General features: G+C 36.5%; 1 protein-coding gene, 1 long non-coding RNA gene and 1 pseudogene across 2 annotated transcripts; all 3 read right to left on the bottom strand.

Moving 5' to 3' along the window:
• Window positions 1-5,400: 5,400 nt before the first annotated feature.
• Window positions 5,401-5,971, bottom strand: LOC149242361 (calcium-binding protein KIC pseudogene; annotated as a pseudogene).
• Window positions 5,972-12,198: 6,227 nt separating this feature from the next.
• On the bottom strand, window positions 12,199-13,702 carry LOC149242360 (uncharacterized). The gene is made up of 3 exons (XR_016245720.1): window positions 13,576-13,702; window positions 12,678-12,705; window positions 12,199-12,495 (listed from the first exon to the last, which is right to left on the bottom strand). It is a non-coding gene; the product is annotated as an uncharacterized LOC149242360 (long non-coding RNA).
• Window positions 13,703-13,798: 96 nt separating this feature from the next.
• LOC149242359 (O-fucosyltransferase 23-like) lies at window positions 13,799-14,741 on the bottom strand (the record flags this gene model as incomplete). The annotated part of the gene is made up of 2 exons (XM_089370812.1): window positions 13,799-14,315; window positions 14,392-14,741. Coding segments are annotated over 2 exons (867 nt in total), but the record flags the coding sequence as incomplete, so codon positions are not given.
• Window positions 14,742-15,675: the final 934 nt, after the last annotated feature.

Genomic DNA, 15,675 nt, shown 5'->3' with positions numbered 1-15,675 from the left:
TTCCAAAAAATGAATTTCTAGATAATAAAAATAATAAAAATATTAAATTATAAAAATAAAAGTTATAATGTTAAAATAAAAATTAAAGCAGTTTTATTGAATTTTTTTTCTTTTCTTTTAAATATAGTTTTATTTGTTTTAATTTTTATTATACTAGATTATTAAATAAATTCTATACAATTAAAATAAAAAAACAAACTGAATAGGGTAGATTATATATTTTTTCCAAATATAATTTTATTGGTTTTAATTTGCTTATATTAAATTATAAAAAGTTTTAAAATCAATGAAAATTTATTGGTGTGCTTTATTGAAGCTCATTCAAATTATTACTTTGTCCACTTAAATTTAATTCTTCCACGTAACATGATAACAAAAATTTAAACTAAGTTACTAATTGATATGAATAATAAAAATGTGCATTACGAGAATTGCCATTTCAGAAACAGAATATTGATTCCATATGCAGCTTGGGACGATCTACCAAAACGAATGACAGGGGAGGTGGTTATATTGGAGAAAAAGGTATTAAACATATGTTTCAGTCACTCTGTTCCTGCAATGAAATAGACACCTGCCTTGTTTCTAAATTAGACATCAGTGCAATTAGATGATTGTGTGATTTTTATTTTTTATTTTTTCGTTTTTGAAAGGAAAATTATTGTTTTGCATTTCAGGTATTGGATTTAAGAGCGTTTTCTTGGTCACAAGTCAGCCTTGCATTTTCAGTAATGGATATAAGATCAGATTCAATGAAATCCCTCCCTCTGATGTTAATATTGGATATATTATCCCCGAATGGATAGAAGATAAGCCGTGCATTGCACAACTCGAAGAAATTTATGGTTGCCAACTTCCCAATACTGTTATAGTTCTACCCCTACGTCCCGAGAAGGTTGAAGCTGTAAAGCAACAGCTCTCGAGTATTCATCCTGAAGTTCTTTTGTTTATGTCTAAGATAAAGAAGCTCTCAGTTCGTGAGCTGAAACACGGTGATCTTAACAGAACTTATAAAATCTCTGTTTTTCGAGAAAATTACATTCGAAGGTCTGGGACCAATGACACCGAATCCTTCGTTCTGCATTTGGTAGCAGAAGAAGATCAATTTTTGACGAGACAATGCAGTTATTACATGTGGAGGCAATGGTTTCCCGTGGAAAATGAGTATCGGGTTGAGCAGAGGAAAGATGTTGCAAAATGGGCCATTACATTAGCTTTTCCATTGGGAAAACGCTTTACAGGGGAAAATATGATAGCTGCGGGTATCTATGCCTTACATCCCACCGAAATGGTCACTGGATTTCCATTTATTATACAAGCAGACTTTCTACTGGTTTCATCCAGAGAAAGCATCATTTTCAATAACAATTGGAACCAGGGAATCCTTCACTGTATCCCGTTAGCATTTTGTTCAGCATTCCGTACTCTGATAAGTGCTAAGTCACCCTTATCTTCAAAAGTTCGGGTTTTTTGCTACCTTCCATGTGATATTCCTTGCTATCCACAGCTAACACAAGTCAGAGATGCCATTCAAGCACAATTAAAAGCAGAGGATGTGATTTTATGCGACGTCAGCTTTGGGGGTAAAATTTTAAGTAAGCCAACAGAAGCTCGGACAATACTCCCGGCGTTTAAACGGATTCTTGAGAGAGCAAGTAAACAAGGTCAGCAAAGCGAACAAGCCCATCTGTTTTGTCGTAATGTACACATAGTCCATCCTTCCCTTGATAACGAAGAGTTTTATAATAGTTTAAACTTCTTGGGCGTAGTTCATGTCTCTTATAATTGGTATGCTCCCTGTATTCGGTCGTTTGGTTGGTTGGAAGGCCTTCCCGAAGATTTGTATGTTGAACTTCTTTGTTTTATTGCTGAAAATTGGGAGGGACTTTCAAGTCACCTGCAAGACGCTCCTTTGTTGAAGTATATAAGTTCCTCCAAAACCACAGATTTGGCTAGTGTATTAGATGCTGCAGGCCAAACCAGAATTTATCTCTCGTCGAAGGAATCGCACATATCATGGCTTACAAAATGGTCTGGAGAACTTGCAAGTGCCGTCGAATATTACTTAATGCCCGAATCTACTCAGAAAGCAATTACAAATCTGGATCCCAAGGAAAGTAAGAAACTGTGTGAGTGGTTGAAACAACATCCTGAAATTACAGAACTTTCTACCTTAAAGTTTGCTGAGCAGCTACTGGATGCTGTATCAAAATCGAAAGACAGTCAGCTTGCTATCACCACTGCACATTTTTTGCACTATTCATATACAAATAACAAAATCTCGTACAAACAGCTTGTCAGCCTTTGCAAGAATATTCCCCTGGTTGTTGAAGATGGGTATCTAATCAGGGAACGACGGTCGCGAAAGTTTCTCGTGCCTGCATCAACGGGTAACTGGGCCAAGTTAATCAGCATACCACCGATATATCTGTGTTCATTTCACATCGTTTCAGAAATTTCGTGGGCAACTTGGGCGCGGAAATAACATTTGAATTTTGAAATTTTGGGCACCCAGGTTGCATTGAATGAGTATAGTACACTGTCTTATCCACCGTGTGACAGGGTGGAACGGAGCAGCCGGGAAAGCTATGGGGCATAGTTGCCGGAAAATCATGGGAGTCCATGCAGCTGTGCTTGCCATGTTCATGCCCATGCGAATGCAGAGATATATGGGCCAGCCTATGTAGGGGCATTTAATACCCAATGTATGGATGGTTAGCTCTTGCCTATTAATGGAAGGCAGAGCCAGTGCCATCCCGATGGTTTTCGAACGAATCTGACGACTGTGGGCAGCGTAAAAAGCAGCGGGAAGACTTTACGGCCCAGAGGAAACACATTTTCGCTGTGACAACATAACCCAGTTTGCACAGCCGAACTCGGTAGAGGAAAGGAACTCTGTAGAGGAAATACGTTTGGTGTAAAAAGTTGAACTTCATAGAGGGAACATTTTTGGTTGGAACATTTTTGGTGTAAAAATAAGAGTCATGACTATTTTATTTTATTGGGATGGCGAAAAAATTAGGTGGTTTTGTTGCATAGTTAATGAATTTTCAATGTTGGAAGTGATTTTTTTCAAACATAATTTTTTTTTTTTCCTTTCTCATTGGAATTCACAGATATATTTTTTTATTTTTATTTTTTAATATGTGGGAGTGTTTAAATGGTTTTTTTAGGGTGGAAATGGGTTATTTTTAATTTTTTAATATGTGGGAGTGTTTAAATGATTTTTTTGAGGGTGGAAATGGGTACAGCACTATCAGAGGTATCAAGATCCTCTGAGGCAACCAAAACTATGAAGACCTTCTAAGGCAACCAAAACTATGAAGCTCGGTTGTAATCTCAATTTCCAAGAAGAAATGGCCCCATTTTCCAAAAAAAATGGCCCAATTTCATCAAAATAAAACCAGATTTTCTCAGTTCATCAAAATAGAACCAAATTTTCTAGCAATTTTGTTTTTTCATAAAACAATAAGAGTGTTCAAATTTAAATATTTTTTTATAATGGAAATAAATTCAACAACATAAAAAAATTCCATAAACACTTTCATTGAAATGCCCCAAAATTATTTAAAATTATTTTCCATTCTTTTCTTTGCCTTTGATAAAAATATATACTCTTTTATAAATTTCATCAAAATCCCCTTAAGGTTTTCCATTATTTTATACTCTCCTTTTATATATATTCTCATATTCTCTAGTACAAGATACTTTTTGGATGATTTATAAACAATTTTGGAAATATATTCAATAAAGGTATTTAACCAAATACCAACTGTTCTCCTATCTATTTTGGAGCTGGACATCTAATTTTTAATGATCAACTATGACAGAGCTTATGCATGGACCTCTGTTTTTTTTATCATCCATTATGATGAAGCTTATCTGTATGCTGTATACTGTGAGTCACTGCAGAATACTTATTAGTGACCATCAAATATTTCATATTTGACCTCTGTTTTTTTTATCATCCATTATGATGAAGCTTATGTGTATGCTGTATACTGTGAGTCACTGCAGAATACTTATTAGTGACCATGAAATATTCCATATTTGACCTCTGTTTTTTTTTATCATCTATTATGATGAAGCTTATTTGTATGCTGTATACTGTGAGTCACAACAGAGTCACAGCAGAATACTTATTAGTGAGCATCAAATATTTCATATTTGATCTCTGTTCTTTTTTATCATCCATTATGATGAAGCTTATGTGTATGCTGTATACTGTGAGTCAATGCAGAATACTTATTAGTGACCATCAAATATTTCATATTTGACCTCTGTTCTTTTTTATCATCCATTATGATGAAGCTTATGTGTATGCTATATACTGTGAGTCACTGATCCAGATTTAAACAGGAACGCAACAAATTACAGAGATAACCATATACACAAAGATGCAGCGGAAATAATATTTCATTTCATTAATGGAAAATACTGAAATATGCTTACAACCAGAAATGGAAACAAACTAGCTAGGGCGATGGTAGCTTATCTCTGAGAAGAGATGTGATGGCTACATGCCTCTGAACTGTGTTACAATGAGGCTCGAAGGCCTATTTATTGTTGAGAAACAATGGAAAACCCTTAACATTCCAAAACCTAACCCTAGGAGATGAAACGCCAAACTGTGGACCCCGTTTGGGGGTAAGTTGGTACATCAACTTCCCGGGGTCGTAACTTTGGCATATGATCTCCGTTTGACGCGTACAATAGCTCATTAGAAAGATCTATCTGAGCACTATCATTGTTGGAACGGGCAACATCGGTCCATGGACCCATGTTGCCCCCGGATTCCCCAAAAAACGTCGTTTAAGGCCTCAAAACGGCTCCGGAAGTTCAGGACCCGAAAAACTGCTAAAAATAGTAAGTTGTGCTACAATTAAGGAAACTGAAAATGCTGAGAAAGACAATGGTGGGGGTCCAGGTGGACTTGGCAGGTGGCCACCAATATCCACCTGGATCAGTCACTGCAGAATACTTATTAGTGACCATCAAATATTTCATATTTGACCTCTGTTTTTTTATCATCCATTATGATGAAGCTTATGTGTATGCTGTATACTGTGAGTCACTGCAGAATACTTACCATCAAATATTTCATATTTGACCAATGTTCTTTTTTATCATCCATTATGATGAAGCTTATGTGTATGTTGTATACTGTGAGTCACTGTAGAATACTTCTTAGTGACCATCAAATATTTCATATTTGACCACTGTTCTTTTTTATCATCCATTATGATGAAGCTTATGTGTTATGGTGAAGTTTATGTGTATGTTGTGTACTGTGAGTCACTGCAGAATACTTATTAGTGACCATCAAATATTTCAAAAATTATGTTTAGTTAAATATCATTGAACAAAATACAGCTAATAGCTATGTTAAAACACATCATATCACATAACCTTCTTTCCATAATTCATTTGATACATTTATCCATATAAACTGGAAGCCATGTTGCTAAACCAGATCTGTTACAGACACCTCAATGAATACCTGAATTTCTTTTCACCTGTCAGAACTAAAAATACATGAACTATTTTTGGTTTATGATTTCTTCGAAATCATTTACCACAGCATTGTTAAGCCATTTCTCTGCTTCAGCCATGAAAGAAGGGCTGAGTCTGATCATTAGAACGCAGAATTCATGTTCATTCAGAGCCCCGTCGCCGTCTAAATCCCCTTCGCTCATCATCGCCCTTTGCTCTGAATCCGTTAGGGAATCCAACCCTAACAGACCTGAATTTCTCTTCAGGCTCTCCAAAGTTATCAAACCCAGCTGGGGATCTGCCAAAAGACGGAAGCCGTTACAGAGCTCCGCCATGAAATCGCGCTCTCCCAATTTCTCTGCCATAATGGGCAGGAAATCCTCGAATTCCACCATTATTGTGAATGCCGAAGCCCCAATTTGAAACCCCAATGGTGTATTGAACGCAGGCAGAGGGTTAAAGCTTGAATTGTTGTGAAATGGGGAGGGTTTGTTATATAATAGAGAATCCAAGGCGGGTGTGTGAAGAAACCACGCGGTGGTGGACCCCATGAATTGTGAGCTACAGGAAATAGCTAGTGGGAAATTGCTCGTTTTGCCGTCCAGCCGATGTACAGTTGTCATGCGCGGCCGGAAACGGAAAGATCGGTGTCAATTGTAATCACAAGGTTGGGACTTTGTTCGAAGCCGTGCACCAGTCGATTGGAAATCTAAATTGCCCTTTCCATTTGTGGTAGTCTAATATTATTTTATGTTTTTATGTTTTTTTAATTTTACAGATTTGTGGAATGTTACATGATTTTAAGGAGAATTTATTTTTTTCCCATTTTAGATAATTAAATAGATATTTTAATTAGTATAATTATATTAATAAATGTGATTCATAAATATAGTAATAAATGTGGTTGATATAAGCAGTAGGTATATTGGTAAATTAGATATAAATTTTAATTTTAAAAATGTTATGTAATCATAATTTTAACCCTAATAACTATTATCTAAATTCTAATCTTTCAAAATTTTAACTAAATTTTCAAATAGATTTAAGAAAGGATAATCTGGGGTTATAAAATCCTGGTCATCTAAATCATCTTTAAATTTTAAAGATTTGAAATTCCTCAAACCCGATTTCAAGATAATCCAAGTATACCCCATAAAAACAAGTGCTGCGTGCAGCCAGTCCCTGCCTAACCATATAATATGCCATTTGTTAAGACTCATAACCGTTTTATACACATGGTATCCATGGGAGGGTTAGAAGTCTAGCAAAAACCCTATTTCAGGATATCATGAACAAATCACTTTTATCTTCACGTTAGGATAACTTCACACAAAGTTTGGGGTGAATTGAGAAATGTATGACATGTAAACTAAGGAAGAGAAAGTCAATTTAGGAATTAAGTTGAATGTCTTTGGTACAACGGAAGCAAAATTCTTTTATTTCCTCAAGTCGTACCTGTAACGATTGAAAATAATATAGGGGATTAGTATGTTTAGGTACGAGGTAAAGAGTCAAAAGAGGCTATTTATGGAAACCAAAAAAAAAAAAGACTTGCAACAGAGAATAATATCTAATAAAGAGCACATAAATTTCCTTCCTCCTCAACCTGGGGATATCAAGATAAAAACATTAGTAATATAAAATAAGAAGAGTAATATTTGAATGTAAAACCATGGAAGCGAAATATGTGGAAATATTGAGAAATAAAATTGTTTAGATACATGTTGAAGACAACCATATCTCTGGGTAAATTGGCCCATTCAGGTACGCATAAACAAAATAACATTAGTAAACTAAACACTAGCAATTGTCCCAAAAGGTACAAAGAGAGGCCGATAGGATTATTAATTTGGAATTGTAAAATTTAGTAGCAAATATTGCAGAGGGAAATCCTATGATATTACAGAATGAAATCCCATCCTATTACAAGTAAAACTGAGAAATTTCATATACCACAATACAGAGAAATTTCATATACCACAATACAAGTAAAATTGAAACCAATCTTGTAGAGTAAAATCCCATCATATTACAAAATGAAATCTCATTATATAGGATTTATTAGGGTCATTACAGAGAAAATTAAGATAAGTGGAGAGCTAATTCAGAAGGTATGACATGGACTCTGTAGAGTGAATCCCCTAATCTTGTAGAGTGAATCCCATCATATTACAGAATGAAATAGAAGTCTAAAGGATTTATCAGAGACATTACAAAGAATGCTATCACAGTGGAGAGCTGCTTCACAAGGCAGGACATGGATTCTGCTTATTCACCACAGAAACTCTTGTTGTTGAAGATGAGAAGCAGCACAAAAGTAAGTCATTCCACAACTACTACAAACTTACAACAATATTAACATCCTGCAAATATTCTCATCTATGAGGAGCTTTGGGGGCCTATAGATTACAAGAGAATAGCAGAAATTCTTCACTAAACATGTTAGTAGCGTACTGATCATCTTGGCGGTTGGAGACAGAACTGGTGTTGAAGCTCTCTTTCCTCACAAACCCAGCAGGGGCTTTCTTGTCATAATTCTGAGTACAAAATTTGACTGTCATTTTCTGCATCTTTCTATTTATATACATTGTTTGAACTCCTGTAAAAAATTTCCCACAGAAGAGAAACAAAAGATATTACAATTATATTGTAAGAGAAACAAAAGATATTACAATCATATTGTAAGAGAAATGATCTGGCTACTAACAAATGAAAACCAACATGAAATGATGATTCAAGCACTACAAAGCTAAATCCTCGTTTTCAAAATACATTCTGTATTAACTGCATGTGGGCATCAGACTGTCCTTGTACAGTGACTTGAGCTATTTGGCTAGCAAGAAATGAAAAGAATTCAAAACAAAGATGTTATTACTAATCAAGTTTGACACAAGAATAAATATGCATATTAAGGGACACAGCCACCTTTAAAGGAAAAGAAACAAATAATACTAAGATCCCCAGATATATATATATAAAAATAGTGTGGAGTTATTTCAACGAGGCTTGTCAAGGTAATCCCAGCTATTGTGGATCATGAGGCATTACTTTAAGAGACAATTACGAGATCAGTTTCAAAGTAGAGTTGTAGGAGATGGATCAAATAACATAGCAAAACTTTATGCTTTTTGGTAGATTCTGAAAATAGCAATAGAGAAAGGTTTAAATTGTCTACAGGTGATAAGAGATTCCAAACACATTGCAGAGAGGTCAAATGGAAATTTCAATCAGGAAAATTTGCAGCTGGCCCATCATTGGACGGAATCAGAGAAGCAAGGAAAAATTCCATGTCATTATCTTTTCAGCATGTCTGCAAGGGATAAATATGAAGGCTAATATATTGTCCAAGTAAGCACTGAGGATGCAGAACAGATGGATGGAGATGATTGAATACCCCATTTGGACCTTCTCATTCAATCTATTTCTAATCAAGCTATTATATAGTAATGACCTTTTGGATGGCTGTTTTGGAAGCAGTGTGTTGTAAAATTTCCATGTTTAAGAAACTGATCGTAAGTAGTTTTCTTTGGTGTCTTGAAAAACCTGGAGGATTGCATTAGGTGAAGGCTTTTGAAATTTCTTAAGAGTTCATGTATGGCACAAAACACACACACATATATATGAGAGCACTGGATTTATCAGAGGGTTGGTGGATGGGAGATTGTTGAAGAAGCTGTGGTCAGATTCCCAATTTCCTTGTTATCCCAGTTTCTGTGGGAAAACTCTCAACATCCAATAAAGGTTGCCAACTACACTCAAGGGAATCAAGTTTTTCTTAAACTCTCAATGAAATTTTGTTTTTTCCTTCTAGCAGAACCCTTTCATTCAGATGTGCTTTTGCATGCTGCAATCTAGAAAAACTTGTTGTCACTTTCATCGTGCCAAAACATGAAGAGTGTAAGTTTCAGACAATAATCTAAAAAGATTTTGCGAACAATTTTTGTCACGTTTATCAAGCCAAAGCATGAAGACTCTAAGCTTCAGAGAAAATTCCATCTTTCAAATTAAACAACATAACATTACAAAACATGCAAGTCCAGAACATAATTTTTTTTAAACTCACAAAACTAATTTCATTACTAATAATTGGGCAAAAGTTAAAACATTGCTTCCTGGAAGAGGGCACATATAGATATATATTAAAGAAAGGGTTGACACGAAAATAAAACACAAATCTCTGTTCTTAAAGTAGTCTTAAGCATGGAATACAATTCAGATTATTTTTTCTGGCTGACTACCGACCCTAAAGAGAGGGGAATTAGTTTAAAAACGTTTTGCCTGCTGGAAACCACATTGAGCTAGCACAGAATCCAAATACCAATTAAATCATAAAGTCACATTTAACTTCAGATACAAGGCATCGCACTAGATATATGGAAGCTTATGTAACAGAAACTACACATAATGATTTGATCTTAGAGAAAAGCACAACTCAGCAAAACATAGTATGTAATTGTACCTCAGCCAAGGAATTGTGCAGATTGAGCTCCTCCTCAGTCGCTTTACGTAGCTCACTGATTGATGATTTATCATCGTCATCATCTGCGCAATCCTCTGCCATCTTGTACCTATATGCAACCCATGAGCGCATCCATTTAGACAGACATTTATATTCAATACAAATCTATGGCTTGGTGTATAAAGAAAGAAAAGTCAACAACCAGAGTCGTGTTTCTTGTATTTCTTTACATTCATCAATTTGTGAATATAACTATTAATGGCTGATAACAAGTTCAAAACACAAAGATGTACAGCACATGACATGTGCAACAACACCCTCAGTGAGAATTCCTATGGCTAAATACCAACTGTGTTTGCAATTGTAGCAAATGACAAGCCATTTGATTAAAGACTGCCCTCTTGAATATCTTACACTGTAGAGGAAACAAAAGTTAAAAACCCAGCCTGTGTCATCTTCGTCAAGTATATTTGAGGCCCAGGACCTCACACAAACATCCATGTTTAACGCAAAATACTAATGTAAGATTTGGTAATAATAAAAAATGTCAACAATCAGACTTGTGATTCTCTTATTTCTTTATTATATATTCATCTATTCGAGAAAACACAGAGATACAGAGCGTGAGATGTGCAATAAACCCCTAAGAGGGAATGGAGATGGCTAAATACCGGCTGTGTTTGCAATGTACATAAACCACCAAGAACAAACATCTAAACATCTTCAAGAACAAACTTCATTAATTCTGAAATAAATATAGACCCAATTTAACAATAGTATATAACAATTTGTTTTGAACAACACCAATTGGTATTGAGGCACCATTAATCTCCCATTCTCTGTTAAAAAGCTATTAGATCATATTTGAAGAGCGTGATCGTGAGGAAGAATCATAAAAAATGCACATAAACTGTAGCTTCTGCAAGAGGTATTGAGACTCAGCAGAAGGTATCCAAGAAGTTGACGCAGTGAAACAAAACAAGCAGACAACAATCTATGTAAAAGTGGATAAAACGTTTATCTCACCACAGGACCATAGGAATCCATATAAACTGAGAAATTCAATGAAAAACAGGGGGCAAAAAACAAATTTCGCATAAGGTCATATAGCTTACTTGGATCTTGAGTAGTCACAATTGCATTGCCAGCAAAGTCACAAGTACCAGGGGCCATGCCATTCTTCTTCTAGTAGCTGTCAAAAGCATAGCAAGCATGAAAAAAAACAGTATCTGGGTTATAGCACGTGCCACTTTGTTGAATTGCTTTACAGTCTGCACCTCCAAGCCCGTAACCATAGTCCAGAGCAACCTGCAAGCTTGAATCAGGGGTACCAGGCTTTGCTACACACCAACTTTGGCTTGAGCTGGTTGTCGGTGTTGTTGTGGTAGGTGTTGAGGGAGGGGTGTAAGGGGTAACTGTTGGGGTGGTAGGGGTTGTGATTGGGGTAGTAGCGGTTGTTGGTGTGATTGTTGTTGGAGGAGGAGTTATTCCTAACGCACAGGAAAATGCAAAAGACAGCTAAAATAAATATTTGAATGAAGGTTAGCAAGAAGATGAGAATGAGATACCATTCTTTTAAAACAGTTTTGTTATCAAGGCCCACATCTCCATAGTAGTTGTCAATTACACTGTTTGATGATTGGTCCATCCAAACAACAACATCCAGACCCAAGAAGATGAGCATGGCTTTGAATACAAGATGGATTTTAATAATAGTGATAATGATATAATTTGTTTGCTTGAATACCAAGAAGCTCCTAGAAGAAATCTGCTACACTATATCATTTATTGGATTTTAATTGATTTAGGCATTTAGGTCTTCAGAACTGGCAGCTGCTAGCATTTTTGCTTCTACCAACGATGTTCCAACGCACGGGAAGATGCAACTGAAATAAGTAGCTGTTGCCACATAGTGCTCACACCTCGGACACTCCTGAGGTAGGACAACTGCAGAGCTATTCTGCTGCCAAAGTTTGTTAATTAAATTCTTAATTCCGAAAACTAAGGAGTATAGCATGAAATAAGGATGCTGCAGAAAATGGACAATTGTTTGCTCTTGTAAAGCTTTTACTTGATAGTGAACTAAAAAATGTGGAACCAATTTGTCCCAGTGAAACCTGCATACCAACTATATTTAACCTCTCTTTCCTACAAAGTGAAAGAATTACCTGAACTGCACTGGTGTACCCATTTTCAAAGTCTCTCCTAGCGTTCCCCCCATTACATCAAAAAAATGTTGGGACAAATGGGATCGAACTCTGGAGAGTTTTTCCTGTACATCCTCTAGCTCTCTGTCTACACTAGCTATTCCAACTAAAACATCTTGATGTTTCTCCTCGATTCACCCAATAGAGATCGATATCCTCTAAAGCTGTTTTCCGACCATCATAGATACAATCAAAGAAAACAAAGCAAAGAAAACAGGAACACAGAAGAATATGGATGTTGCATCACCATTATTGCCCGATGTTGGTGGAATACTAGTACCACCCAAGCCACCAGATGCAGGTATGCTTGTATTAACAAGTGATGAACTGCTACTGCTACAAGTAATTTGGAAAAATCAGAATGCTACAAAACTATAAGCTGAGATATAACATAAAATATATCAAAAATCCAGTAAATCTTGATTCTCAATTCTGTATGAAAACTTGAAAAAGTACTTATTGTAGAACAGAAAAATGAACAAAAGATAGGAGGAGGAATGCGGTTCCTTAGTATATACCTTTGTGGAAATGTGCATGTCCCAGTACCTGTCATCACAAAATCCATAAAGGAAGATTTGCATGAGTGCAATGCATTCTCCAATCTCACACAATTTCAAGCCTCAATTTGTATATCATGTTAACCCATGAAGGGAAGATTTTCGAAAATGTATAATGTCAAGCATATTAATCACAGTCAAATATCTTGAATCTAGCAGAACCAAAACGGTGCACAAAAAACAAAAACGTCTTTTATATTCATATAAACTGGAACAGTAAAATTTGCAGAAGACAGAGTGGGTATAAATGAAACTTAGTATGCATACCCTTAGCTTCTCATAACAAAATCAATAAAGAAAAAAATAATATGCAATATATCCAGGCATAAATGAAAGTTATGTTGTATGCAGAAGAGCAGATTGCCTACAAATATAACTCTCTCTTAATACATCACACAGTTCCATCATTAAACCAAAAGGAAATATCCTGAACAATACAAGTTATCCATAACGAGTGTTTACATTTGAAGGTTGCATGCAGTTTTAAGACAGACAACAGGCAGGAAATGGGTCTATAATCATGTCACTTACTTATCATGGTGGAACCTACAATTGGAAAATGTATATCAGTGGAGGATGTCTTTGCATTCAGATGAGCTCAACCAGGCATGGAAGTGGGTAGATGAATCATAAGCATGCAACTCAACTATCATCTAACACAATGTAAAGATGAGACTCAGCGGAAGGTATCCAAGAAGTTGACGCAGTGAAACAAAACAAGCAGACAACAAACTATGTAAAAGTGGATAAAACGTTTATCGTCACCACAGGGCCATAGGAATCCATATAAACTGAGAAATTCAATGAAAAGAAAAACAGGGGGCAAAAAACAAACTTCGCATAAGGGCATATAGCTTACTTGGATCTTGAGTAGTCACAATTGCATTGCCAGCAAAGTCACAAGTACCAGGGGCCATGCCATTCTTCTTGTAGTAGCTGTCAAAAGCATAGCAAGCATGAAAAAAAACAGTATCTGGGTTACAGCACGTGCCACTTTGTTGCATTGCTGTACAGTCTGCACCTCCAAGACCGCAAGCATAGTCCAGAGCAACCTGCAAGCTTGAATCAGGGGTACCAGGCTTTTAGCTCAAATCCGACATGTTGGTTGCCCATCTTTTAGCTCCTCCTGCTGGGCCTTCAATGTTGTAAGCATAAGAAGCCACAGTTGAACCTTCACAATCCTGCGCCCTATCCATTCTCATGGTCCTCTGCAACACTATGAGACTCGAAAATGTAGAAAAGCTATTCCCCTCAAATGTATCAGCCTGCAGGCATACTTCATAATCAATTGCAGATTGAATGAGATAGGGATACTTTGAGTAGACATCCAGCACACCCAGTTTCTTCTTTTCGTAAGGGGCTAAGAAGTCACTCCATCCCTCTAACAGCACCCTGTCCTCTAAAAGATCGTCGGCAACAGCCAGATAAACAACAGAGGGCTTCTCCAGTCCAGGAATGTGAGCAACCCTCTTCATTGTTTCCTCCTTACTACTGCAAATTTTCAAGTCCTTGCCATTTCTAGCTCTGGACCTCATCTCAAGCTTCTTGCAATGGATCATCCAGTCTTTCTCAATTCTCATATGAACCGCCACATATTTGGGTTGAAATATGAATGGGCTCATTCTGATTTTATTCTGATCAATTCCAGTTCAAGAGCATTTTATTCTGATTAATTCCAGTTCGAGAGCTTAAGCTCTTTAGCTTGGATACAACTCTGGAGACTTCGGCGGACAAATTATCAACAAGAACCAGGCATTCAAAGACTCTGGCATAATCAAGAACAGGCCAATGGTCGTGCCAAAGAAAAGGGTGTTTACCCTCCAATTTAATAACGGTATGCCGATCGCTTTGAGGGGTATTGCATTGTTCCAGCTGTGCCATATCCCTTTCCACTGTCCACCGCCGCCCACTCCCCTTAGCCACAACGAAAACATCGGAAAAATTACGGGAATTGAGGCTGCTTATGCGAACGAAGCCGTTGCAGAGGGAATTGAAACGATGGAGCGAGAAGAGGCGATCGACCAGGTGTCAGCATGAGAAAAGCCTGAACAAATACTAATCAAATTGCCCAGTCCGCCAGGTGTCAGCGTGAGAATCAAAAGGACGACGAAAGTCCCTTTCAAAGGAAGGCCTATCGGCCTAAAAATAAGATTAGTAAACTAAATTATAACTTAAGATCCCTCTCTCTACATAAGAAAAACATAAAAATTGAATGATCCTAATTTATAAAGGTTAAAATGTAAACCAACATTAATTTAGTGTTAGGGTTTCACTACATGTAAACCCTATTTGTACGAAGAAATAAAATTGGAAAAAATACATAACTAGTCTGTAGTAGGATAGAAAGAATTCAACACTACAATAATGGAAGAAATTTTGATAATTAGTGAAAAATTATGCCACTCTAGCCATTGTGTGCTATCGTGCTCTACATGACACTGAAGATATGTTTGATATAATCAATTAATATGGTTTTGAGACAAATTAGACATTGCAGGGCTTTGAGCCAAATTAAACACATTATGTAAATTTAATAGGCATCAAAACACATACCTCTGAGCTACTCGCTGCCACCACCTCTCAGAAATTGGACACCTATCATAAAAAATAAACTCTTAATCCCACTCGCCATTTCCTATGTTATTCTGCTTAATCAATTCACCAAGGTTAATGTGGTTGAGGTTGACAGCCGGTGGAAACATCAACCCTGTCATTTGCAGTTGAAGAACTGAACTTTGAACGTTTATACATTTATAACCAGAACATTTCGAACCAGAAACATGACAAATCAGACTTCCAAGTTTGCTACAACGGATCTGGAATGGAACCAAGGAATTGGGTCGCTAATACCTATTGGAATACATGAATTGTCGCAACAAATCAGACTTCCAAGTTTGCTAGTGATGAATTCGATTACAATATATTTGCCTGTAAGACAGGTATAAAATCTGTTGGCATA

This window comes from Pinus tabuliformis, chromosome 8 (genome assembly GCF_031772625.1).
Source record: "Pinus tabuliformis cultivar Carrire ecotype Pingquan chromosome 8, CPIR1, whole genome shotgun sequence".
Classification (NCBI taxonomy): domain Eukaryota; kingdom Viridiplantae; phylum Streptophyta; class Pinopsida; order Pinales; family Pinaceae; genus Pinus; species Pinus tabuliformis.
Note: the sequence above shows the minus strand (reverse complement) of the source record. Positions and strands in the feature narration are given on the sequence as shown.